The sequence below is a fragment of the Phacochoerus africanus genome, chromosome 7 (assembly GCF_016906955.1).
Source record: "Phacochoerus africanus isolate WHEZ1 chromosome 7, ROS_Pafr_v1, whole genome shotgun sequence".
Classification (NCBI taxonomy): domain Eukaryota; kingdom Metazoa; phylum Chordata; class Mammalia; order Artiodactyla; family Suidae; genus Phacochoerus; species Phacochoerus africanus.
In genome coordinates, this window is record NC_062550.1 from 81,534,399 (window position 1) to 81,561,681 (window position 27,283).

At 41.8% G+C, this 27,283-nt stretch overlaps 2 protein-coding genes across 6 annotated transcripts in view; both read left to right on the top strand.

Moving 5' to 3' along the window:
- PCED1B (PC-esterase domain containing 1B) overlaps positions 1-27,283 on the top strand; it is a 160,480-nt gene that overhangs the window by 104,446 nt on the left and 28,751 nt on the right. The window lies entirely within an intron of this gene.
- LOC125131438 (UPF0711 protein C18orf21 homolog) lies at positions 19,174-20,033 on the top strand. The gene has a single exon (XM_047788057.1). It carries the CDS (start codon positions 19,261-19,263, stop codon positions 19,837-19,839), a length of 579 nt encoding a protein of 192 aa, XP_047644013.1. The 5' UTR covers positions 19,174-19,260; the 3' UTR covers positions 19,840-20,033.

A 27,283-nucleotide genomic window follows, 5' to 3' on the forward strand; every position in this document is an offset into this window, starting at 1 on the left:
TCCAAGTTCCCATCTAGTACATTTTTTAAGTGCAGGTCTTCTGGCAATAAATTTTGTTCATTTCCCTTTATCTGAAAATGTTTCTGTTTCCCCTTGTTTTCTTAAATGCTTTTAATTGAGAAACAATTTGCCTTCAGTAAAATGCACAAATCTTCCTATACAGCTTGATGCCTTTTTATGTATGTATACACCTATGTAACTACCTCTCCAATAAAGATATAAACGTTTCTGCCATCCAGAAAGTTCCCCGGTGCCTTTTTGTAGTCGATGTCCTTCACTGTCCCCGAGACCGTGGCAATCACTACTCTGTTCTCAGATGCTATTGTTTTACCTTCTACAAAATGTCATATAAATCGCCTCTGTGACACATTTTGAGTTTACTTTTATGTATCATTTAAGGAATAGCTGAAGTTCTTTTTTCTTGGTATATGAATGTCCAACTGTGCCAACACCATTTTTTCTACTCCCTGACTTCATTTGCTTCACTGGCTCTCTATTAACAGTTTATTTCATCTTTATTACATCTTTCAAAAATTGTATTTCATACTTGCATTGGCCAAGAACTGAGTTGGGAACTTGAGTAATAAAATACTTGAAGGACTGAAAGGGAAGGAAGTAAAAAAGCAAAACAAACAGAAAATCAATTGAAGATCTTTGGGCTGCTGGTCCTGGCATGCCTCCTGGCGGGGGGAACACCAGCCTCACACACAGCCCAGGCTTAAGAGAAGGTCTGATCCTGGGGTCTGGGCTGGGAAGGGCATAGTTAGGTGCCTGCCTTGGGACCAGGGACCGGGACAGCCCCAAGAAGGCTGCATAAGGCTCTCCTAGGGCGGAGGGTGTCGAGAGAGAAAAGAAAGCTCTGAATGGGGGCTAGACACTGTGGACGACATCTCCCCTCTTTCAGTTACATTCAGGCTTGAGTCATTGTTTTGAGTGTAAAATACCAAGAGCCCCACGTCTGAGTAGGTAACCTCTTGTTCTTGCTAAGACTCAGATTAGTCAATGTGAGCAAGGCCAGTGAAGATTTGGCAGCCCAGTAAAAATCGTGGGCAGAAAGATTTCCTCCTCCTCCTTCTGTCTGGAAGGTAAGGTAAAGGAACCTTTAGTCAGCCACTCAAATAATTCTTCGAGCCTCAGCTACCAAACATTGGGTGGTCGTGCTTGGTGGCTGGCTACAAGATGCAGAGATGTGGCACATCTGAGCTAGTTTGGGAGGTTGTAAAGTGGATAGTGAGCTGCCCACCCTGACTACATTCCTCACTCGGGGGTGGACAGGCTCCTGTGTTCTCCGGTGCTTTTTAGATATCTTTGCATTCTAGAGGAGGCAGCGTATATTAGATGACTCTGTCTTTGTTCAATCCGTAGCCTCACTCAATGGATTAAGGATCCAGCATTGCCACAAGCTGTGGTGTAGGTCGAAGATGCAACTCAGATCCAATGTTGCCCTGGCTGTGCTGTAGGCTTCAGCTGCAGCTCCAATTTGACCCCTGGCTTGGGAACTTCCATGTGCAGCAGATATGGCCATAAAAAGAAAAAAGAAAGAAAGAAAGAAAGAAAGAAAATGGCTAATTCAGACATATGTTCAGTGAAATTTATTGAATTTGATTGAAAATTATTTAATCTACTGAAGACATAGATGGCATTTTACTCTATCCACAGATAACACAGACCTGAAGGGCTGACACTGTTGATTTCAATGACATAAACTGGCTGGAATTCAACCTAATGCCAAAACACAGGACAGAGGCTGTATTTCAGCAGCAAGCCTGATCTCAGCAATTTGGAATGTTCGACCACTAAAACCAGAAAGAAATGAACAGGAATATAGGCAAAGACCCATATAAAAGTTATTTTTCACTGGGTTTTCTTTCTTTCTTTCTTTCTTTCTTTCTTTCTTTCTTTCTTTGGCTGCACCTGAAGTTCCCAGGCCAGGGATTGAACCTGAACCACAGCAACGATTTGAGCCATAGTAGAGACCCAAGCCGCAGTTGTGACAATGCTAAATCCTTAACCACTAGACCATCAGGGAACTCCTTCATTGGATTTTCATAAATATAAGCTGGATATCTGGCTTCATTTAAGTGAAAAAGATCTGGCACTTTTCAATGGCTATGAACTCAGTGCCACCAGTGTGATGTGGCCACTTATAACGCTAGTGCAGTTTGAATGACAAGTAATAAAATATTAGGGTATGGTTTAAGCAAGGAGTCCATTCATTGTACTCCCTGCTGGTCAAGCCAAGAACAAAACTTGCAGTTTCTAGTTCTACATTCTAAAGGGGGAACTGGCCATTAGTACATGTCCTGCAAGATGGGAACAGATGAGGCTTAACCCATGGTATGTACATGGCTCTGAGTAATTTGTGACTCACTGAATTTAATGCGCGCGAGGAGCCCTGTCATTGGCCGTGTAACTAAGAAAATGCTTTGGTTTCTTTGTGGGTTCAGATTGAACTGTCTCTGGGAGCTGATTTCTGCCCTTGGGAGACATGTGGCCTTAATTTAGTAGAGCCCTATTAGGAGCGGTGAGCAAGCATCAGGGGGTTGAAGAAGCAAAGCCCACTGAATGTCATACTTCCTGGTAACTGTCTACCTGGAGGATTTAAAATGCAGTCATTGGAGCCAAGGATACCTGGAGTTAGGTTTTCGTTATACCTTTTTGGAAGATACAATTCAACCCACAAGGCCTTTGGCCCTTTTTGTCTTATCTTCTTGGAAATACAGCAGCCATCTTGTGCCTATGAGGCTACAGGCATGAAAAGAGTCTACAGTCTAAAGATGGTGGAGGAGTTCCCACTGTGGCTCAATGGGTTAAGAACCTGACTAGTACCCGTGATGGAATGGGTTCCATCACTGGCCTCACTCAGTGGGTGAAGGATCCGGCATTGCCACAAGCTGTGCTGTAAGATTGCAGGTGTGGCTCACAACTGGGGATCTCGTGTGGCTGTGGCTGTGGCGTAGGCCGGCAGCTGCAGCTCCGATTCAGCCCATAACCTGATAACTTCCATATGCCTTGGGTGTAGCACTATAGATAAATAAATAAATACATAAATAAATAACAAATAAATAAATAAATAAAATGCTGCCATTAGCCAGGATTTTCTCCAGCACAGATGCTGTGGATTCTCCTGCCTCAGCCTAGTGCCTCCAGCTCCCTGACCCACTGCAGTGCCATAAGCCTAGATGAATTCTGTTGGGACTGGCTATGGACCTGAAGAATTCTTAGAAAAGGTAGAAGCAGTGCTAGAAACAGCCATGATCCACCGGCCTTGGTCCGTGCTTCTGCTCTGGATTCTTCTGTTGCCGACTCATCCCTGCAGCCCTCTCCTCCATCTGACGGCGTTGTCTTTCTGCCGTGTGCTCTGATTCCTGGCTCACTCAGCTTTTGCTTCCTCTGCGCTCTCTGTTAGAGAGAGCCTCCACCACCAGTCTTGGGGGTGCCCTCTTGCTCTTGGCTCCCCATCTTGTCTAGCATTGACTTTTTCAGACCCTTCACTAATTTGAGTGAATGTGACCATTTTATGAGGGGATAGAAAAATAACTTATATACACTTTTGCACACTGAGATTTCATCTTTTTTTTTTTTTTTAAATGTCTTTCTCCTTCCTGCCTCATAGCACAAGGGTTAAATGCCTAGTTTCTAGGGTCAGACCTGTGTAGGTTCGAATCCTGGGCCTGCCCTAACAGATTGTATTCACTTGAGCACTTTTTTAATTTCACTGAGCATTAGTTTCTTTATCTGTAAAATGGGAATTAAAACTATCTACTGCATAGATTAAATAAGATAATGGGAGTAACAGTCTCGCAAGGTATCTGGTCAATAGTGAGCCTCAAAAGTGAAACTTATTGTTGCTTATAACCCTCATAGCTATACACATATTTATCTAGATATTATAACTCTTAGAAATATTTTAAAATACCCCTTTAACATCCCTCTTCAGATATCTCCAGTTCTGCCTTGTTGGTGTTTCATAGAGGAGACTGAATCACAAATTATGGAAAATTAAATTGCTGGTTGAGTGGAATATTTACAGTTAACATATGGTACTGGCTTTAGGTAAGGACTTTGATCTTAGAAATTAAACTCGATTTTTCTTTTTTTTACATTACATTATCCCAGAAGCAAAGTGGGCCAAGTGCCCATAATATCTGAGCAACAAAACCAAGTTCAATGAAAAAGTATTTATTTGCTCTTGGATTCTCATATTACTCGAGTTAGTAAATCAATATTAACTTGCATAGTATCCTTACATCCATGAATTAAATTAGCTCAAGGCTTTTTTTTTCCAAAGGAGCCAAACCTCATAAATAATTTTATTTGGTTATTATCTACAATATTATAGTTCTTAAATGTCATGTCACAGACTTTTCTAATATATAGAAATTCCATTTGGGAATTCAGAAGCCTCTCTGTTTGTTCCTTTTAATACTGGCGTGTCCCAGCCAGTGGTTCTTTAAATAATATTAGTGTTTAGTACTTTTCCTTCTTAATAAGTATCTGGATTTCAGACCAGCTACAATCAGGAAAACATGAGGAAGAAACATCAATCCTGTGAAGGACAGCAAGAAGATAGAATTGAAGCTGAGTAAAGAAAGGAATGGAGGGGAGTTCCCTGGTGGTGCAGCGGGTTAAGAACCAACCTCATCACTGCTATGGCTTGGCTTTGATCCCTGGCTGGAGAACTTCCACATGCAACAGGTGCAGCCAAAATAAAAAAATTAAAAATAAAAAATAAAAAGAGAAACTGTCCCTTTGGCATAGTGTCAGCTGTGAACTCTGAAGAACCTCAGAGCAGAGTTATCCCCTTATACCACCTATTCATCAAAGCTCTGAGGCCAGGAAGAGGGATGCTACCAGTTTGAGGAGCCCAACAAACACAAATTCTAGTCCAGGGGCATGTGAAGAAGAACTCCAAGTCCCTAGGGAAAATTTCCCCAAAGGCCAGTTTATATTCAACAAAGGGCAGACGCCCCCAGGCACTAGAAGGGCTCATGGGCTGGTGGCAGTCACCTGAAAGGTGCCCTGAAGGAAATGATGTATGGAGCCCAAGGCAGTTAGGTTTTGTTTCATGACTTCAGAAACAAGAGAGATGGTATTCCTTCTTCAAGAGAGCATTTAACCAACTATTAACAAGCACATTCATCCCCCCCATTCCCCAGGCTGTGCTCCCCACAGCCATACTCACTCTAAACCTCTCTGGACCAGTGATGTCCAGGGCGCTTCTACTTGGGACTGAGTCTGGTTGGGGAGTGAGAGCCAAAGGAGAGCCAGAGCAGAGATGAGGACTGTGGCATCTTTGCCCCAGCTGATGCCCTCTTCCAGCCCAGGGACGGGAGTGGGGGGGCGGGAATAGGGAGTGGAGGGGATGGTGGTAGGGGTGTAGGGAACGTTTCCAAAATAATTCTGGCCAAGGAAGGAGTGCTGGATACAGAGAGGATTATTGTCATGGCAGAATTTGTAAGACTCTGAACAAGGGTGTAGAGGCTGGAAGCTGGAAGAATAGAAAGGACGCCACATGTAATCAGCTCTGCCTAAGAGCCCAGTGACTGAAAGCTGCAGGGAACTAGAGAAAGGGTTTTCTCCCCTCCTCTGCGCAAACCCATGCACCACAACCACACCCCAAGACTATGGCATGAATACTGACATTCTTAAGGCAGGCAGTGGCACCTGGCAGTGGTAGGCAAATCAAACAGCAGACAAGCAAAGACACAAGAGTGCTGCCCATAGAACATGGCGGATGCCCCCTGGTGACTGTGTTGGACAGATGGGTCTATGGGCGAGCGCAAAGCATGTCTTCAGGGAGCCCCCAAAATAAAGAGGGGCAGTTTGAGAGAGGGGAGACTAAGCTGCTATTCGAGAAGCTGGAGGAAAATCCACAGGCTGGTGAGGCCAGATTAGATCGGGTTTACTTTCAAATAATGGAATGGCCACAGTCGAATATCCGCTATAGCTCTGCCGCCATCTCAAAAAACAAAGGAAAAAACAGGAAAGGGGGAAGGCCCCTCAAATAGACTCATGAGGTTAATGTAAGATGGACTTGCTTCACACTGAATGATATAAAAATGCATTGCCACTCTTTACAAAAACCCCTGAGGCAATTGCCTATCACTTTTAATTTTGAAAAGTAAAGAAGGATTATGATACAAAGTGGCACGCAGATGATACAAATTGCGAATGGAAGCATTGCCATAATTTGCTTTGTGAAGGGGCCCAATCGCCCACCATGAGGTCGCAACCACAATTTAGATCCTAACACCTAATCACCATCTTCCCTTCTTTGCTTCTCCTCTCTGTCTCTGGAAGGCTCTGACACGACCTTCTGTGCCAATTTTAGCTAGCCTCAATTAAGTGGAAGAAGATTAATATGGAGTTTAAATTGGGGTGGCCTCTTCTCAAAGATGAAACAGGGGTCCAACAAAGCTCATCAGACCATCTGAGAATGCTTAGCTGAAGGATGGCGTTTCATAAAGTGTTCTTCCTAATTGCAAAGGCTGCACCTTTATTCGTAAATTCGAAGCCTCAACTAATTGGAACTGGCGGACCATTCTGATGAAGTAATATTTCTAGTCAGCCATTTCTTTTAAAAAGTCAGTACTTTGTCAGTATCTGTCTAAATACTTTACAAGTCAGCGGCTCTGCTTGAACAGGTACAAGTCCATCCTGACGTTACTGATCCTGTGTTGATCATTATAGACCTTACAATGCCTCTGCTTCACAATTCTGAACGATCATGTCTCATTTTCCCAGTAACAATATGTTGTTATCATTCATTCAGTAGTCCGTTTGATAAATATCTACTGAATGCCTACTATGAGCCAAGTATTTTTCTAGAGGCTGAGGGCATAACAGAACAAAACAGACACACTTTATTTCCATGGAGATTAAAATTTAATACAATATTATATGTATAAGGGATAGGATGTTGAGCCGACTTAACTTCTATATGGACATACCCTTGTAGCTGATTTTTGATTAATTACTGAGGGCAACTAGCTTGATGTTATTTGATGTTTTCTCATGAAGTTTGTATTTCTAATCTGTTTAAATCGTGGGGTCTAGGGAGTTGGGTTCTGGCTAGTGAAGGTATTTTCCACTCTTTCTCTTGATTGAGTACAACGAGATTAAAAAAAAACCATATATAGTAGAAAGAATGCTGGGTCTCTAAATTTGTTTAAATCTAGAAAATCTATTTTTACCTTCTCGGTCTAATTTATCTCCTCTACTGGGAAAAAAAAAGTAAAAACAAACAAAAAAACCCAACTCAACTTCTTGTCATTGCTAAATAGAAGACAGACAGTCACTACCAACCATTCCAATCCTTCTGCGATCTGAGTCCTGTCCTAAGAAACATCCTGAAATTTCCCTTCAGAATCAGAACTGAATCCAGGAAGATCCGTGCAGAACTGGGTGCTAATAATAGTCCACTCCCACCACAACCACAAGGCTGAAGGCTTCACAAACCTCTTCAGAGAACAGTTTGATGTACTTTTGAAGTCGCAAATGGTTCTGTTTCTTTAAGCAGGGCTTTGTCAGAGGGCTGAGCTGAAAAATTAGGAATCCTAAAACTGAAGAGAGCCAGGGAAACTTGGAACTCATTCCAAAAAGAGCTGCTGAAATGGCTGAAAGCTTGGGAGATTCTCTTAGTGAGGCGCTGTTGGAGAGACCGCATTTATTTCTTTGACTTGGTTGAGTAAGAGAGAGGACTTAGACGCCTTCAAAGGTGCGTGGCAGTGAGTCACTCTATGCAATAGGTCTAAGTGCTGAGAGGGTAAAGTTATAGTAATACTATGTTGAGTTCTTTACACGAATTATCTTTTTTTTTTTTTTTTTGGCCTTTTCAGGGCCGCACCTGCAGCCTGTGGAAGTGCCCAGTCTAGGGGTCAAATCGGAGCTACAGCTGCTGGCCTACACCACAGCCACAGTGACAGGGGATCTGAGATGCCCTCTGCGACCCACAGTACAGCTCACAGCAACACCAGATCCCAACTCACTGAGCGAAGCCAGGGATCAAACCCAAGTACCCGTGGATACCAGTCAGGTTTATTACCCCTGAGCCACCACAGGAACTCCTATAATGGATTGTTTAAAACTTACACCGTCGTTATGTTCACTCTTTGAAATCACGGGGCGCTTTTGTGACTTGCAGCTGCCACTCAGCCGTCTTAGAACGTCCACCCTGTGAGGACAGGGATTTGTCTGTCTACAGACTTCCTTCACTGGTAAATGTTCTTATGTTACAATGACTTTGCTGCCCTAAGCATCCTGATGACTGCGGATGCCCCAAACTCCTAGGACAATGAGGACCCCAGAGCCCACTCTTTCCTGTGACAGGCAGTGAGGACACCGTGTGAAGAGAACAGACGTGCTTCCTGCTGAGGCAGAGCTGATATTTTTGTGAGGGAAATGGACTGTCAGATAAGTCAATAAGCAAGGAGAGGGAATGTTTTATATTGCGAAATCTTAGTCAGCTAGGTCTATCTCAGGCTCATGTGTGTTTTTGTTGGTGTGAGTTGTCCCTTGCACACTTACCCCCTGGACACCTACAGGAGGTACACAGGGGCCGTGGTGTACTGAAAAACCACCCTGGGGCAGAGGGGATTGGAATTATAGCAACTGCGGATGTCCATGATGGAAACCCTTCCACCTTGTCGGATTTCAAGTTACCGAGGTGATAATTCCTGGAAATTTAACTATCTACTCTCATGAGCAGGGGCCCGAGGCTCCAGGGCTCCACTAAGTCTACGTTTCAAGGCAAGTTCCACAGCATTCTTCTCATCTGGGTTCACAAGCTAAAAGAAAAGAATTTTTGAAAATCAGAGAAACCAACTTTCTAAAAATTTTCCTCCCTCCTTGCTTCATTCACTTCAACCTTCCATCCTTCACCAAGGATGCTAAAAAAAAATGACAATCTACAATCACCATCATTTCATAAAAGAAAGGCTATTTTAATAACAAGAAAGTGAAAATGGCGTCATTTCAGAATTTAAAAAAAAAATGATCCTTTAATGACACTAGATCTATGAACATTTCATTACCTTACTTATTATTTTTTGTGGGGTTTTTTTGGCCACGCCCATGGCACGTGCACATTCCTGGGCCAGGGATCAATCCTGTGCCACAGCAGTGACAGCACCAGATGCTTAACCCACTGAGCCACCAGAGAACTCCACCTTACTTATTTTTTCTAATTTTATTATGAACTAGAGAAATTCTGGGGTACCCATGAGGATATTTTTCAGTACAAGTGACAGAAAACCCGGCAATGGCTTAATAGCTCAGGGTCATTTTCTGACGTATCAAGAGGTCTAGAGATAAGCAGTTGCTGGCATTACCTTGTGCTGTGATGCTATTAAGTACCCACCAATTCCTTAGCCTTCCTTTCCACTATCTTTATTTATTTTATTTTTATTTTTTTATGGCCACACCTGTGGCATATGGAAGTTTCTGGGCTAGGAGTCAAATTGGAGCTGTAGCTGCAGGCCTAAACCACAGTCATAGCAATGCCAGATCTGAACCACATCTGTGACTTTGGACACAGCTTATAGCAACTCAGGGTCCTTAGCCCACTGAGCAAGGCCAGGGATTGAATCGGCATCCTCACGGACACTAAGTCAGGTCCTTAACCCACTGAGCCCCAGTGGGAACTCCTCCACCATCTTTAGATTGTAGACTCTTTCCATGCCTGTAGCCTCATAGGCATAAGACGGCTGCTGTACTTCCAAGAAGATAAAACAAAAAAGGCCAGAGGCCTTGTGGGTTGAATTGTTTCCTCCCAAAAGGTATATAGAAAACCTAACCCCAGGTATCTGGAAATGTAACCATAGTTGGAAATGGGGCCTTTGCATATATAATTAATTAAGATGAGGTCACACCGAATTAGGGTGGTCCTTAATTCAGTAACTGTTGTCCTGGTAAGGAGAGAAAACAGAGACGGGCACAGAGAGGAGACACCGTGTGGAGACGATGAGAACACACGGAAGATGGAGGCAGAAGAAGCTACAAGTCAAGGAATGGCAGCCATCAGAGATGAGAAAAAGACGAGGAAGAATTCTCCCTCTGTGCCCTCAAAGGGAGCATGGATGGCCAGAGCCTTGATTTCAGACCAGAACCATTCATCTAAACTCCAGGACAGCGAGAGGATATGTACATGTTGTTTCAAGCTGCCCAGTTTTGTGTCGTTTTGTGATAGTAGCTTTAGGAAGCACATCGCCAGCCTCATCACAAAGCCCTGTCTTAGGAGGGTTCCAGATTTCCCTTTATATTCCATCGGCCAGAGCTGGGTCAGATGCCCATACTTAGAATAATCAATGGCCAAAGAGAAGGAGATTTCCACGACCGGCTTAGGCCTATCCTCACTCATCCTCAGGCCCCAGGTCAAGACCAGTCTCCCTGTGGTCAAAGGGATCTCTCCCCATCATCTGGACATAGTGGAAGAAGGCGAAACGGCAGTGGATGGAGGCCGTCTTCTGTGAGGATGGACTGCTGTGCTGCTCTGGGGCTGGCACCCTTGTACCCACTGCAGCATCATTACAATAGCCAAGGTATGAAAGGCCCCTATGAGCCCATGGATAGATGAATTGATAAAGACGACGTGATACACACAGACACACTGGAATATTACTCAGCCAGAAAAAGAATGAGATTTTGCCATTTGCGACAACATAGATGAATGTAGAGGATGTTATGCTAAGTGAAATAACTCAGAGAATGACAAATGCCGTATGATCTCACTTATATGGGGAATCTAAAAAAACAAAACAAAAATAGACTCGCACACACAATAAAAGAGCAAATGGTGGTTGCCAGCGGAGATGAGGGTGGGAGGACGGACTAAATAGGTGAAAGGAATTAAGAGGTACAGACTTTTAGAGAGAAAATAAATAACTCATGGGGATGTATTTTACAGCAGAGGGAATATCATCCATGGTACTATAAAAGCTTTTTATGGGAATAGATGGTCACTAGACTTAATGTGATCACCTCGTAATTTATTTAAATGTCCCATCACTATGTTGTGCCCTGAAACTAACATAATATTGTATATCAACTATAGTTCAATACGGAAGGAAGGAAGGGAGGGAGGAAGGAAGAAAATTTTAGGTAAAGGATCCGGGTAGATGGTTCCAGGTAAGAAGTTCAAAAAGTAAGGGTTTCTGAGCGCTCCTGTTCACAGGGAGAGACCATGGAAAACCAAGAGAGGGATGGAAATTTTAGAGAAAATCAAGTGTCAGGAAACTGACAATCTCAGGGAGAAAAGGCAGGGGAAAGGATCCAGGACTGATGAAAATCACCTCTTCCCTACTCCAAGGCAATTTGTAACCCAATTTCAAAAAAAAAAAGAAAGAAAGAAAGAATAAAGGAGAAGGAGAGAGAGAAAGAGGGATGTTGTTTTACCCGTAGGCAGCCCTGTACAGTGAGAAACGTTTTTCATCTTCGCTCAGTGGCAGACTTAAATGGTCAAACCCAGCACTAAACAGTAAACGTATCAATGTTTTAAAATCTATTTTTTCGCAGCTGAGACAGAGACTAAACATGCTCAGGAATTCAGCTCCGAGGACCAGAGGCGATGGGGGAGTCACTGTCTGAACATTCCATCTCCCAGGCAATTCTGCACATTCTGGAATGCCTCTTGCTCATTACATTGGCTTCATTGAAGGCATATCTGGGAACTCTAGACTCACCATATGGGGGCCAGGTCTTGTAAAGACTGTGGCTTTGGGGGTTACATTTCCACTGACATCTCCCTATATGTGCCCCCCAGCTCCCAACTCCTCTGCGACATATCCTTGATCCCACCTGCTCCAAGAACAAGATTGCAATTGGTTAGCTGGATCTGCCTGCGTCTTCCTGACCATCCCAAGCTCTTTGACCCATGGCTGCCTTATTCCTACAGGTTGCTCAGCCTGGGAGTACCTGCTCACCCTTTGTGTCCCCTCTGTTCCCAGACACACATCTGTCACAGCACCAGAGCATTCTGTGACATTTATTAAATGTCTGTCTCCCCTTACCGAATAAGGACTTTGGAAGCAGGGGCCATGCCTCAGTGATCTTTGTTCCCAGCAGCTAACACAGTTAGGAGTCTATTAAATGTTAGATGAATCAATAAATTTTTTAAAGGCTAATCCCAAGGGGAGCAGATCATGTTATAAATTCCTCAGCTGGAATTCATAGGAGTCGGTAATGTTCCACACAAAAGCCTTATGGGGATGAGCATCCAGAGGATTGACCCCAGGTCTTCCTGGTCTTTGGAAAAGCATGGGATATACTGTGAGCCAGCAGGCAAATATTCTTTGAACTAATCTGATGTATTTCTATGAAATCCTTTGCTTAGGTATCGCGAGCTCCATTTCTAATGCGCAAATTATGTTCTCCTCAGAAATCGTAAGGAACTTGACAGCCATTTCTCAGGTAATTTCAAGACCAAACTGCTGGTCAGAGTTTAGGACTTCTTTTTCTGACTGTGCACCAGAAGAGTGAGCAGTTAGAGGTGAGAGTGGCAGAGCCTTGCAGCTATGAAGGTAATATGGGAACTCTCATTATCCAAATTGAAATGAGATCCATAAGCAGTAGCCAGCCGGTTCCACGACAGTGCTGGTGTGGGCTGAAGAGGAAGGGATTTGGGATGAAAGTGAAGAGAAGCACAGAAACCATTGGAAACATGCTCATTTTGCATGTTCTCCCTGAAAACAGACTTGCTGCTGGTCAAACAGACTTTTACTAGCCCTGGTTATACAATCGCTGGATTTGGATGCCAGATTCATGTTGCTTCTTATTGCTGAAATGCCTCCGTGTTGCATTTTGCCCAGTTTTCATTTCCACCATTCATTAGGTCACTGTGAACTTTCTCTCCATGTTTACTTACAATATCAGAAAGATGCTGGGGGTGGAGGAGGCGGGGATGGGGTATGGAGACTCCACTTGTCTCGGAACCTCCCTCTGCTGTTCTTTTTCGTTTCTTCTGCCTTACGTTTCCATCATTTGTATCTTCTCTTCTTCCTCCCACTTTATTGCTCACATCCCTGGTTTCCTACCCACCGAGTCTGGAAGTGACCTTGAGAAGCCACCTAAGACACGGTGTCTTCAGACCTTCAGAGATAGGCTGCTGCTACTCCTTGGGGCGCCTTTGTGTGAGGTGGGAAAAGGCATCCTTTCACCTGGGCAGGTGCTGCCCAGACTCAGGTGCATGGCTTAGGGAGCACAGGACAGACTGATTTCAGAACCAGCTCTATTTATGCATTCTTGTGCCATGAGCAACCTATCAAACCAGATGGTACAACCCTGTTCAGAAAAGAAGAGTCCATAATCTTGTTTAAATAAACTATCGTAGCGACCATCCTTCTCATGATGCAAATAAAGTCCATTTAATGGATAAGTAACCTTGGACACATGCTTATTTCTTCAGTTTTCAATCATTTACAGGCCCTTAAACACTTCTCAAGGCTATACGGTGGCCAGTAGCATCAAATCCAAACACAGTGAACTAATTCGCTGGGTCATCGCTTCTTTTCGATGCCACATCGCCATCCCACATTTTGTCTTCATTTCAGCAAATAATCAGTGATCAGGGACTATGAGTCAAACTCTCCAATTCCCATCTTTTGTTCCTCTCCAGCTTGGCATTCACTTCAACCAGTCCTATGACAAAATAGGCGTCCTTGAAATTTCCAAACGGAAGGCTCCCGAGATGTTTGGCAAGCCCCGGGCCTCACTTGCTGCTGCTCCAGACCTTTATTTTCATCATGAGAATCCACAGAAGAGACCTCTGTGGGTCAGGTCCTCCAGCCCCACCCGTCACCTCTCTTGGTCACCCTCACCCTCCTCCCCACACACCCACATGCCCACTTCAGTACAATGTGCCCAGCATCCTGCTTGAAGTACATTCGTTCAAGACCATTGGAGGGAGTCTCTAGGTACAACCTCCACACAGAAAGACAGTGATAACATTTTAGTCACACATATTGTGTAGAAAACACTGTCTTATGTATTAGCTCTCTACTCATATTTGACTTGCCAATATTTGTCATCTGGTCTTTGCCCCAGAGCAGTGCTTCTCAGCCTTGGTTAGAATCAATATGTGGACACTTGGCTCCCTGCCCCAGGAAAAAGGAAGGAGAATCTCTGAGGGTGGGGGCTGGGTGCAGCTTTGTTTGTTTGTTTGTTAAGTACTAGGTGATTCTAATGAGAACTGCCACCTTTTTCTTTGCCAATCTTTACCATTTTTAGAGCTGACTCAGAATCATCCAGATAGTGTATGGAACACCTAGCAGAACACTGGCCCAAGAAATGCTTCTTTTCTCTCTTCTCATGCTCATTAGCTCCTGCCACACACAACCCCAGTTTATTTGTCTCCTCTGGGGGAATATATCCATTCTGTCCAATATCTCCATGGAATAGCTGTCCTTTCTTCTAGAGTTACATTGTTTTCTCATTGCACATAGAATCCAGTTTGCTCCAACAAAACAGCAACTGTCTCAAAGATGGAAGCTGTCTTATACACTCTGCCTCCTTCCATAGCTCCCGCCAAAAGCTTCTAAACCACAGTAGACGGTAAATGAGTGTCAAGTACAAGTAGAGCCTATTCTTCTTGCTTTTATTTTCTTTTGATGTGAAAATCAAAAAGGCTGCAGAGAATGGGGTTTTAGAGGGCTGAAATAAGAGAAATAGGCAGCCTGGGGGGGGGGGGGGAAGAGCAAAACCAAAGATGTTCGGTAAGAAAAAGTGAATTGATATGTACTGCAGACTGATTTCCTGTCAAAGTGGGTAATCCTTTTATATAGGAGCTCATTCAAATGTTAAATGATTTCATTCAGAACTTCCCTTTGGGAAAACTTGCTGAAGTCTGAACTCTCTGATTTACACAAAAAGATCCACCACTCTTTTTTTTAAATTTATTTTTATTTTTTTTAGCACATCTGTAGCATATGGCATTTCCAAGCCAGGGACTGAATCGGAGCTGCAAATGCAGCAACGAGGGATCTTTTAAACCACTGCGCCGAGCCAGGGATGGAACCCATGCCTCCACAGCGACCCAAGCTGCTGAAGCTGGATTCAGCACAGGGGCCAGGGGTCAGAGATACAGCTGCACCTTATGCCACAGCAATAGCCACACTGGATCCCAGCCACGTCTTCAACCTATGCTGCAGCTTATAGCAGCACCAGATCCTTAACCCACTGGCCAGGGATCAAACCTGCATCCTCACAGAGACAAACGTCAGATCCTTAACTTGCTGAGCCACAGTAGGAACTCTTCAAAACTCTCTAGAAATCTCCCACAGAAAAAGTAGGATGGCTGAGTCCAGAGCTCTCCTTTCATTTTAAGCATTAAATTGTGACATGGATTCTAGTCTAGTCTCTGCTGCTAACTAGCAGTAACTTTGATATGTCATTGAGTCCATCAGCGCTCATGACTCCTAAAGTTCTCCATAGTAATAACGTTACTAAAAATAGCTAATATTGATGGAATACTTGCTGTATATACCAGGCATTGTGCTGAGCATTCTTCAGGGATCACTTCATTTAACCCTCACAGTCACTCTCTGAGATGGTTACTGTCATTATCCCTCACTGAGGAAACCGAGGCCCACAGAGATTAATGTGTCCACAGGGAGAATGCATTTTGGTGGAAACGTATTCATTCAAGCCTAGCTCAAATCCCCCTTCCTCTCTCCCCATGCCTGTAAGCAGAATGCCTGATTCTGGACTCCTCAAATAAGAAGCTAAGAGTTCCCGTCATGGCGCAGTGGTTAACGAATCCGACGAGGAACCATGAGGTTGCGGGTTCGATTCCTGGCCTCGCTCGATGGGTTAAGGATCCAGCGTTGCTGTGAGCTGTGGTGTAGGTCGCAGTCGAGGCTTGGATCCCACTTTGCTGTGGCTCTGGTGTAGGCCAGCAGCTACAGCTCCTCTTCAACCCCTAGCCTGGGAACCTCCCTGTGCCGTGGGGGCGGCCCTAGAAAAAGGCAAAAAAAAAAGAAAAAAAAGAAACTATTATTTTAGCTCTTATCACTTGTCCCATTGTAGCGTGTTGATTGTTTTTCACGTCTCTGCCAGCATACTGGGCTTTGAATTCAGGGTTTCGCAATTAGTATTCTCTCAATGTGTGTGTCAAGTTAGTGGCATGAACTCTCATTTGATTCTCACAACAATGTTCTGAGTAGAATTATTCTTGTTTTTACAGATAAAAGCTGAGAGAGGTTAAGTAATTAGCTCAAGTTTACACAGGAAGGAAAAAATGGCGTCAGGTTGTGACCCCAGGCATCAGATGGCCCCTCCCCTGACATCACTGTGCTGACGTCACTGTCCATGCGGTTGTCCAAGCCCAGCCAGAAACCAGTGTTGATTTAATTCACCATGGAAGCCGTGTAAGACCAGTGGCACTCATGCCACAGCAGCCCACATAAGCAAACCCAAATTGAAGCCTGTAAATGCCTCACGGGTGCGAAATCCAAACCTAAGCACATCCAGCCCCAGACAGCCAACAAGGCTATAAGGTCTAGCCAACCAATAATTTCTTACATTGCTTCCACCTTCATAAAACCTCTCTCAGAGGTCCCATTGGTGGCAGGCTCCTAACCACTTCTGATCGGGTGCTGCTTTCTTCCAATTGATTTTTGCTCCAAGAAATTAAAAAACTGTAATATGCTCCAGTGTATCTTTTAACATCAAGGAACCATTCTGTACCATACTTCCCTGCTCATGATTCTTGCCCATCCCGCACTCCACTCCAGTCCTTGTTTGGTCCATGACCTTGTCCCATCATCCCTTCCATCACCACCGCCATCACTCACCTGGATTACCACGATGATTAGTGCAGAAGATGGGGAATTTTGGCGAACTGCCAAAAGGAACAGATGCAAATTATGAATGACTTTTATAAATTGTAAGGATTTTTTTGGGAAATCTCCTTTAGAGACAAAGACCTTGTACACACTCAGCCCTGAGTAATTTAAATCATGGTTCACTGGGGAGTGAGAACTGTGTTTTCACCTTTTGACATAAATTTCAGTATGAAGATCAGTGCACCTCTCAAGTCCCATAAATCATATGAGGCAACCAAGCTTCTAAGCTTCTTTGCCAATTGCATTCACTAGTTTATTTCAGAGTCGGCCATCTGGGACCCAATTGGGATGACTGCACTTGTTTTCCCGAGTTGTTGTTTTTAACCCATTTCATTGCTCGGTCTCTCCCGGGCTGGGGCCTTGCTCCTGCCCTCACTAAACTCCTTTCCCGGTTTCCTGCCTACCTACCTCAGCACTGAAGATGTCCCGTTCCTGAGGTGCTTTTGCCATGCGCTCTCTGCCACCTGTAGGGACACGTGTTCACGTTGTGTGAAGACCTCCCTGCAGTACTGGCTGCTTGCCCTTTGCTGCCAGCATCCTTCAGAAAACTTCCTCCCATGCCCCTGAAACAGATCTGTCTCCCAACTGCCTGCCTCGTCTCAGGGGTGGGCTCCTTTACAAGCCCTGGAACTAGTTTAGACCCATAAATGTCCCTTTGATATCTACTTATTGCCAACACGAGAGAAACATCTTCAAGGCAAAGGGAGTTGATCATCCTTGGCAGTCTGCTCAGACTGTTTCAACAATGAAGCTTCTCCAAATATTAAGGTCTCCTGCTCTTCTGGGAACCATGGAACAAAGTATTCTAGTTAATATTGTCAGATGACCTGCCAAGAAGAAAGGTCACCCTGGTAGGAGTTCCATGTGCTATTTAAAGTACAGTTGTTCCTTAGATGGGAAAGCAGCAATAAATGGCCAGGGTTTTAATGAGGTAGAGAAAGCTACAGAGTGGCAAAATTTGAAAATGAAATTGTTCTCTTCAGAAATAACACTGTCCCTTTATTCTGTTTTGTAATTCTACTTAAAGTTCTTATCTCCCTTTTGGGTATTGTGAATTATTTATTCACATTGTGTATTTAACTTGTTAAGAGAAGATGTGTTTTCGAATGAGAGAAAAAGAAACCTGTTTTAGTCTTTTTGCAGTAGTCTTAGGAATATTTCTAAAAGTTGAGCTCTGTCTCAAGGGGGGAAATGGAGATCATGAGAAAATGAAACGGCCACTCCCCATATTCACTAAGTTTACCTGCAACAACATCAAATAATTGATGGATGGAAGGCTATTATTCCATTTCCCTCTACCGATCCACCTTCCTCCTCTGATTGTCCTTCTAAATTCATTTAGAGAAATTCCCTTGTGGCTCAACAGGTTACGGATCCAGCGTTATCACTGCTGTGGCTCAGGTCACAGCTGTGGTGTGGGTTCAATACCTGATCGGGAACTTCCACATGTTGCAGACGCAGCCAAAAATAAGTAAATAAATAAATTTATTTAGAAATAGCAACACCTCAGAATTACAGCTGTCTCTTGCGCTTTTTCTGTTCTCTACTGCCTCACCCTTTGTTCACTTTTTTGTGTAAATATTCATTTTTCATTTTATTGTGCCCATGAAAATAGCATTCACAACTTAATGTTGTGTGCACTATGTTCATGGTTTTTTTTTACCAGTTGCTTTTTTTTCTGTAGTTAATAAATTGCCTATAAAAAAAATTGCTTAGTTTTCTTTGTCTCTTAAAATTTCTCCCACATTTTCTAATATTCTATTAGTCCAGTTTTCCACAAGATCAGTCAAATAACTAATGTATCAATTTCAATTCCGAAATAAATGAGTTCTTTTAAACTTGCTAGGGCTATGACACATAGCTCTATGTTATAAAATTTGAAAATCTTAACTTTTTACAAGTAGGGTGTTTATGAGTGTCCTTTAAAAAAATATGTAGACCATTAAAATATGTAGATGAATCCTACCATCTTCAAGTGGCAGCACTTCTCTGGGAGGCAGTAACACTCAGGGGCTGAGTATCTGTCATTAGAGCCAGCTTCAAACCCTGGCTCTGTGCCCACCTGAAACAAATACCAGTTTGTGCCTCAGTTTCCTCATCCATAAAATGGGGATAACCATACCTACCACGAGGATTCTTTGAAGTTTAGCTTAGATAATATATGTAAATCACTTTATATAATACCCGATGCATAGTAAGTACTCAGTGAATGTTAGGTGTTATTTAACATGATAGCAAAGGAAGAAATAATTTCGAAATACTGAAAGACTTCATCTAAAGTTTATGTGTGAAAAAATAACAAAATTAAGAGGAAATAATAATCTGGGCTAAAATATTCACAGCATGTGTGACAGAACAAAAGGTAAAATTTCCTGTATCAGAAGCCTTGGATAAAATAAAAAAATAGGAGTTGGAAGTGACAATGAGGCCGAAGCACTACCTTGAGGCTGCGACATGGAAACTACAAGAGAGCTGCCCGGGCCAGGCCTGCTATCTTCTCTGGGCCCACAGTTTGTCACACGATGATAAAAGCTCTTTTGAAGGAACGTGTCCATACTGTTTCCAGTTGCTGGTTCCTGATAAGTCTAGAGTGCGCCTCAAGCCCACGCCCAAACTGACACCCAAAATGCAGAAGCTTCTTAATCAAGAAGCAAGAAATTATACACTCGGTTTTAAAGAAGCAAAAATTCTGGAAAAATACAAAGAATCCAAACGTGTATTGCTGATTACTTGTAAAACATGCAACAGAACAGTTAAGCATCATGGTAAAAGCAGAAGCTCCCTATCAGCCTTCAAGAGCAATCCTTCCACTCCTGCAAGTAAACTCAGCCTGAAGACCCCAGAGAGAAAGACTCTAAGCTCTGCAAACCTAAATCATGTTACCTCTGGTTCCAAGGGCAAGAGCCCAGCATTGAATTTCAGAACACCTACATCTGGACAGTCAACACCTATTAGTTCCTCAAAGAATGTGAACAAAACAAAGAAACACTCTCTCAACTAAAAATGTTGCTTAGAGTGAATCCGAAAAGAATCAAAGGTGGACTTCAGACATTTCCTATCTTCTTTGTAAAGGATGGACTATGAAAAAAAAAAAAAAAAGTTCAATACAATTTCTGAAACTAAGTCAGAAGAACAGCTTTTTAAAAAACTTCTATTTGTTCTTAAAATACACAGAATCTAGGGTCCAAGAGCAAACTTTTCTTGGCATTCTTCAGGGTTTATGGAGAAAATACTTCATTAGAATGAAAAACTGAAACCTGGCTGCCTTCTAGGGTGATTGCGAGGATCAAAAATATAAAAATGGTCCTTGTAAGTAGTAAAGATATATATGGACATTGAATGGCTATGTTATTATTTTCTCCTCCTTTAATTAAGTTTTTGTCATTCACATAATTTTCTTTCATAAGAAATTTGAGGCCTTTATGAGAGGGTCTACTCACTCCTTTCTAGGTGCCTACAGCCTTAATACTAATTCAGAAAAAGAATAAAGTATGTGTGTCCTTGTGTTCCTATATAAATAAATAAATAAATAGGCAAAGTACATAAGTTGTTAGTTTATTAATGAAATAAAACTGGCTATGTGAAAACACATGTGGGAGTTCCCGTCGTGGTTCAGCGGAAACTAATCCAACTAGGAACCATGAGGTTGCAGGTTCGATCCCTGGCCTCATGGATCATCAGTGGGTTAAGGATCCTATGTTGCCATGAGTTGTGGTGTAGTCTAAGATGCAGCTCGGATCTGGCAGTGCTGTGGCTGTGGGGCAGGCCGGCAGCTGTGGCTCTGATTCGACTCCTAGCCTGGGAACCTCCATATGCCACGGGTGCGGCCCTAAAGAGACAAAAAAAAAAAAAGAAAGAAAGAAAGAAAAAGAAAAGACATGTGCTTTCACTTGTAATAAAAATTGCATATTAAAATATAATGATCTACAAAAAGAGGTACAAATTGCTAATATCAGAGATGAAAGACAGACTATCATGACTGATCCTATGGACATTAAAAGAATCCTAACAGAGTATTATTAACAACTCTGTGCCCACAAATATAATAACTTAGATGAAATGGATTATTTCTTTGAAAGAAAATCAACAAAAACTCATTCCAAGGAGAAACAGACAATCTGAATAAGCCTGTATCTACTAAGGAAATTGAATTAATAATTAATAATCTTCCAAAAGAGAAAGTACCAGGTTCAGATGAATTCACTGGTGAAGTCTACCGTATATTTAAGAAAAAAAATGATACCATTTCTCTACAATCTCTTCCAGAGTGGAAGCTGAGGGAATACTTCCTACTCATCCTATGAGTCTAGCATCACCCTAACAGCAAAGCCAAACAAAAGCATTAAAGAAGTTAAAACTACAGGCCAGTGTCTCTCATTAACATAGAGCTGAAAATTCGCAACAAAATATGAGCAAATTAAATCCAACAATGTATAAAAAGAATTATACACCATGATGAAGTGGGATTTTTTTTTTTTTTTTCTTTTTAAGGCTGCACCCACAGCATGTGGAAGTCCCCAGGCTAGGGGCTGAATCGGAGCAGCAGCTACTGGCCTATGCCACAGCCACAGCAACACCAGATCCAAGCTGTGTCTGTAACTGACACCACAGCTCAAGGCAATGCTGGCTGGATCCTTAACCCACTGAGTGAGGCCAGGGATCAAACCCACATGCTCATGGATACTAGTTGGGTTTGTTTCCACTAAGCCACAAAGGGAACTCTGGGATTTTTTTTTTTTTTTTTGATATGGGTTTTATTCCAGGTACATGAGGCTGATTCAACATTTGAAGATCAATTAATGTAATTCATCATATCAACAGACTAAAGGTGTGATTATATCAATAAATGTAGAAAAAGCATTTGAAAAAATCTAATATCCATTCGTAATTAAAACAAACAAAAACTTAGCAAACTTGGAATAGAGGCTAACTTCCTCAACCTAATAAAGATCGACAAAATACCTACGTCTAGCATCATACTTAATAGAAACTAGATGCTTTCTCCGTAAGATTAGAAACAAAGTCATGATGCCCCTTCTCACCTCTCCTTTTCAAAATTGTACTGAAAGTCCTAAGGAAATAAGATGAAGAAGAAAGAGAAGAAGAAGAAAAGGAGGAGGTATACAAATTGGGAAGGGAGAAATAAAACTCTTTGCTCACAAATAACATGATTATGTAGAAGCAAAACAAAATCCCAAAGAATCAACAAAAAAAAAACCCCTCCTGGAACTAATAAGTGATTATAGACAGGTTGCAAAATTCAGATTATTAACACCAAAGTAATTGCTTTCCTGTATTCCAGCATCAAACTATTGGAATTTGAAATTTAAAATACCATTTACATTAGCATCATTTAAAAAAAAAAGAAAGAAATAGTTAAGGAAAAATCTTTAAAATATATTCAAGATCAATCTGATGAAAATTACAAAACTCTGATGAAAGAAATCAAAGAAGATCAAAATACATGGATAAGAAGAGTCAATATTGTCAAGATGTCAGTTCTTTCCAATTTGATCTACAGATTTAATTTAATCCTAATAAAAATTCCTGCAAGTTATTTTGTGGCTATTGACAAACTAATTCTAAAGTTTATATGGAGAAGCAAAAGACCCAGAATAGCCAATGTGATATTGAAAAAAAAAAAAAACAGATTCGGAGGACTGACATTATCTGGCTTTAATTCTTACTCCAAAATTATAGTGATGTGAAATTGGCAAAAGAAGAGACGAATATATCAATGACACAAAATAAATCGTCCAGAAATAGACCCACACAAGTATAATCAATTCATCTTTGACAAAGGAGCAAAAGCAATTCAGTAGAGAAAGGATAAACTTTTCATCAAATGGTGTTGGAACAATTGGACATCCATAGGCAAAAAGCAAAGCAAAGAATTGACAGACCCTACACCTTTCACAAAAATTAACTCAAAATGGATCACAGACCTAAATAAAAGGCAAACTTTAAAACTCTAAGAAGATATAGAAAGAAAATCTAGGTCATCTGTGTTTGGCAATGAGCTTTGCCATTGATTCAACACCAAAAGTGCCATCCATGAAAGAAAAACTGGTAAGTGTAACTTCACTAAAATGTAAAACTTCTGCTCTACAAAAGACACTGTCAAATGGATGAAAAGACAAGCCATAGATTAGTAGAAAATATTTACAAAGTATGTATCTCATTAAGAAGTTATCCACAATGTTATAAATCAACTATACTTTAATAAAACTTGAAAAAATAATTTAAAAAACCCTTATCTCCAAAATGTACAAAGAGTTGTCAAAGCTCAACAATAAGAAAACAAACAGAAGTTCCCACTGTGGCACAATGAGTTTGGTGTCATCCTTGGAGCGCTGAGACGCAGGTGCACTTCCTGGTCTGGCACAGTGGGTTAAGAAATCCTGTGTTGCCACAGCTGTGGTGTAGGTTACAGCTGTGGCTTGGATCGGATCCTTGGCCCAGGAACTCCATATGCTTCAGGACGGCCAAAAAAAGAAAAAATAGGAGTTCCCGTCGTGGCGCAGTGGTTAAAGAATCCGACTAGGAACTTTATCTGAGGTTGCGGGTTCGGTCCCTGCCCTTGCTCAGTGGGTTAACGATCCGGCGTTGCCGTGAGCTGTGGTGTAGGTTGCAGACGCGGCTCGGGTCCCGAGTTGCTGTGGCTCTGGCGTAGGCTGGCAGCTACAGCTCCAATTCGCCCCCTAGCCTGGGAACCTCCATATGCCGCGGGAGTGGCCCAAGAAATGGCAAAAAGACCAAAAAAAAAAAAAAAAAAGAAGGAAAGAATAAATTTAAAAAATTTAAAAATAATAAAACAACCTATTTTTTTTAATGGGCAAAATAACTAAATAGACACCTTAACTTAGAAGGTATAGATGGCAAATATGTATATGAAAAGATGCTCAATCTCATATATCATTAAGGAATGATAAACTAAAACAAAGTAAGACACTTATTAGAATGGCCAAAATCCCAAACAGTGACAACACCAAATGCTGGAGAGGATGTGGAGCAACAGAAACTATCATTCCTTGCTGGTGGGAATGCAAAATGGTACAGCCACTTCAGAAGACAGTTTGGCAGTTTCCTATAAAGCTGAACTTAGTTTTACTCTGCGATCCATTAATTGTACCCCTTGGTATTTACCCAAATACGTTGAAAATTATGGCCGCACAAAAACCTGCATTTGAATGTTTATAACACCTCTATCATCATTTCCAGAACTTGGAAGCAACCAAGATGTCCTTCAGTGGGTAAATGGATAAACAAACTGTGATACATTTAGGAAATGGAATAGTATTCAGTGATGAAATGAACTGTCAAGCCGTGGAAACACGTGAATGCACCTTAAATGGATATTGCTAAGTGGAAGAGGCCAATTAGAAAAGGCTATATACTGAATGATTATAACTATATGGCATTTTGGGAAAGGCAGATTGTAGAGACAATAGAAAGATTAGTAGTTGCTAAGTCTTCTGGGAGAGAAGAGGATGAGTAAATAAAGCACAGAGAATTTTCAGGACAGCGAAAACTACTCTGTATGATACTGCAGTGGTGGATACACGATGTGGTGATATGTGATAATACATGACACCGTGAAACATGATGGATACAAATAAACATTTGTCCATAGAATATACAACAGAGGGAACCCGAATGTGAAATAAGAACTTTAGTTAAAATAATGTATCAAGATTGGTTCATCACTTGTAGCAAATGTACCACACTAAGGCAAAAGTTAATGACAGGGGACTCTCTGGGCGTGGGAGGATTGTGTATGGGAACTCTATGCTTAATAGTCTATTAATATATATCTTATATATCATTATGTTCAATAATATAACATGTTTTGCTTATGGCATTTCGAAATTATTTTTATATTGCAATATCCACTGTTGGTGAGGATAGAGTTACCTATTTCTTAAATTACATGTGTATTTGTACATATTGTGTGTGTACATGTGTGTGCCTTCTTTAAAACCTCTATTGCTTCTCAGTGCTCTGTACAAAAAAAAAATCCGTATTCACTCCTATACTTGTAGAACCTAGAGCAGTCACCCATCTATAGTAAATTCCGAGTAAATATCTGCTAAATCAATGTTGAATGCTGTGTCGAATGTGGAATGTAGATGCTATGAATGCACTAAAATGTGCTGTCGTCTGGTTCATACGTATTTCTTCATCTTATTTACAATGTTATATTGATAGGCATTGTCAAATGCCTTGCTGGTATCAGGATACAATGTGCCTATAGCTTTCCCCTGCTGTGTCAGACCAATAACTCTTATCAATCTTAGTTTAGCTTATTAGAGAGTAGATGGAAAAAACAATAAAGACAGATTAACAGCCAAAGGCCCATGAGAGATGTGGATTAAAAGGCACAGTGGCAGTTCCCACTGTGGTACAATGGGATCGGCAGCTGCTTTGGAATACTGAGACCCTGGTTCGATCCCCAGCCCAACACAGTGGATCCAACATTGCTGTGGCTTAGTTCAAGGCTGCAACTCAGATCTGATCCCTGGCCCAGGAGCTCCATATGCCTTGGAGCAGCCAAAAATAAAAATATAAAATAAAATACATAAAAGGCACAGTTGTTCATTTACATTCTATTTCCCCAAACAAAGTAGAGATTTGTTTGAAGTTATTTGGAAGTCTTTCAAAAGTCTTAAATAGTATGGTTATTGACAGTATTTTATTAAAGTTCATCTTTGAGTAAACCTGAGCCTCTCTGAAAACCGGCCCAACTGTGAAAAAAAACAATTTTTTTTTTTTTTTGGCTGCACCCACAGCATATGGAAGTTCCTAGGCCAGGGATAGAACCCGAGTTGCAGCTGTGACCAACACCACAGTTGTGGCAATGCTGGGTCCTTAACACACTGTGCCACAGCAGGAACACAGGTGAAGAAATATTAAAATCCATTCAGATCAGCTGCAATACCAGCATAGCCGTGTCACAAATATCCAATTATCTATATTCATTTTAAGCACCACAGATAAAAACAACCCTTAGAAGAACTTTGAGAACTTGATTTCAATGAACTATAAAGAGAAAGAAATGAGAATTCATTAAGAACTCTGTACTTAACGGGAGGGTTAAAATTTGCACCATCTCAGCTTCCATTCTTGGGTTGGTAAGACTCTGAGAACTGGTGCTAGAATTTGCCTGTAAAGAAATTATGCTGTGTGTCAGAAGCACATTTTTCAGGCTATGCCAGACTGGATGTTGCCTGGGAAACTTGTTACAGGTTTCTGATAAAGCTAGAAGGGAAAGTGTCTGTTCCCGAGGCAAGAATGCTTTCAGAATTGCCTATCTCTGTAGCTTCTGCCATCCTCACTACCCACTGCTCCCATTTGATCTGATTCTGTGTTGTTCCCCACTCCCAGATATTTGCTTAAATTGTATTCCTTCACTATCTAGACAGAAGTAAGAAAAATGAGTACTGGATCCATATTCTCTCATGAAGCAATCTGCTGAGCAGAGTAGTTCCTGCCCACTGAAGTGATACATGTGTTTCCCAGTTTGCCACAGTCCCCACTATTCCCTAAATGTCTCCAACAGTGAGGCCGAGTGTTAAGTTTTTATTTACTGCTATACTTTCACTCCCATTTTTTCTTTATGGTAGAGGGGTATTTCTCATTTCCCATAAATTTTTCAGAAGTGGCAAAGCAAGAGCTCTGAGAGTTTTAAGAATTAAAAAAAAAAAAGTAAAATATAGCCATCCCTTGGTACCCACAGGGAATTGTTTCCAAGACCCCTAGAAGATATCAAAGTCCAGGGATGCTCAAGTCTCTCATATAAAATGGCATAGTGTTTGCATATAACCTGTGCACATCCTCCTATATATTTTAAATGATCTCTAGATTATTTATAATACCTAATACAATGTAAATGCTCTGCAAATAGTTGCCAGCATGCTGCAAATTCAAATTTTTACTTTTTGGAACTTTCTGGAATTTTTTTTCAAATATTTTCAATTTCCATTTGGTTGAATCCACAGATGCAGGTGGAACCCACAGAAACAGATGGCCAGCTGTACAATGCTTAGAGGAACCCAAGACCATTCCTACATGTTTAATATGCAACGTGCATGTACCTACAAAGAACAGACCCTGCTCATTCCATCTCACATCTAGTCCCTGTAGCCCCTGGAACCTGCAACTCCTGGTCTGGTTCTCAGATACCTAGGGGTCCCTGGAGTATGTTTTGGGCTCTGGATTATCCCCAATCCTAGCTTGCTGCATGGTTGCCTTAATCCCCACAGACCAGGACAGGCAGGTCCTACATCTAAAAGTAAAGGTTCTGGTGGCTCTAATTCTCCTCCACATTTACCTACCTCATTGTCCACAAATGAGCCGATTGCATAAGTGAGACGTAACACTTCCCTCTAATTTAGCAGTCAGTGCTACATATTCATCGAGTCTTAGTGTAAAAGAATCTGGATATC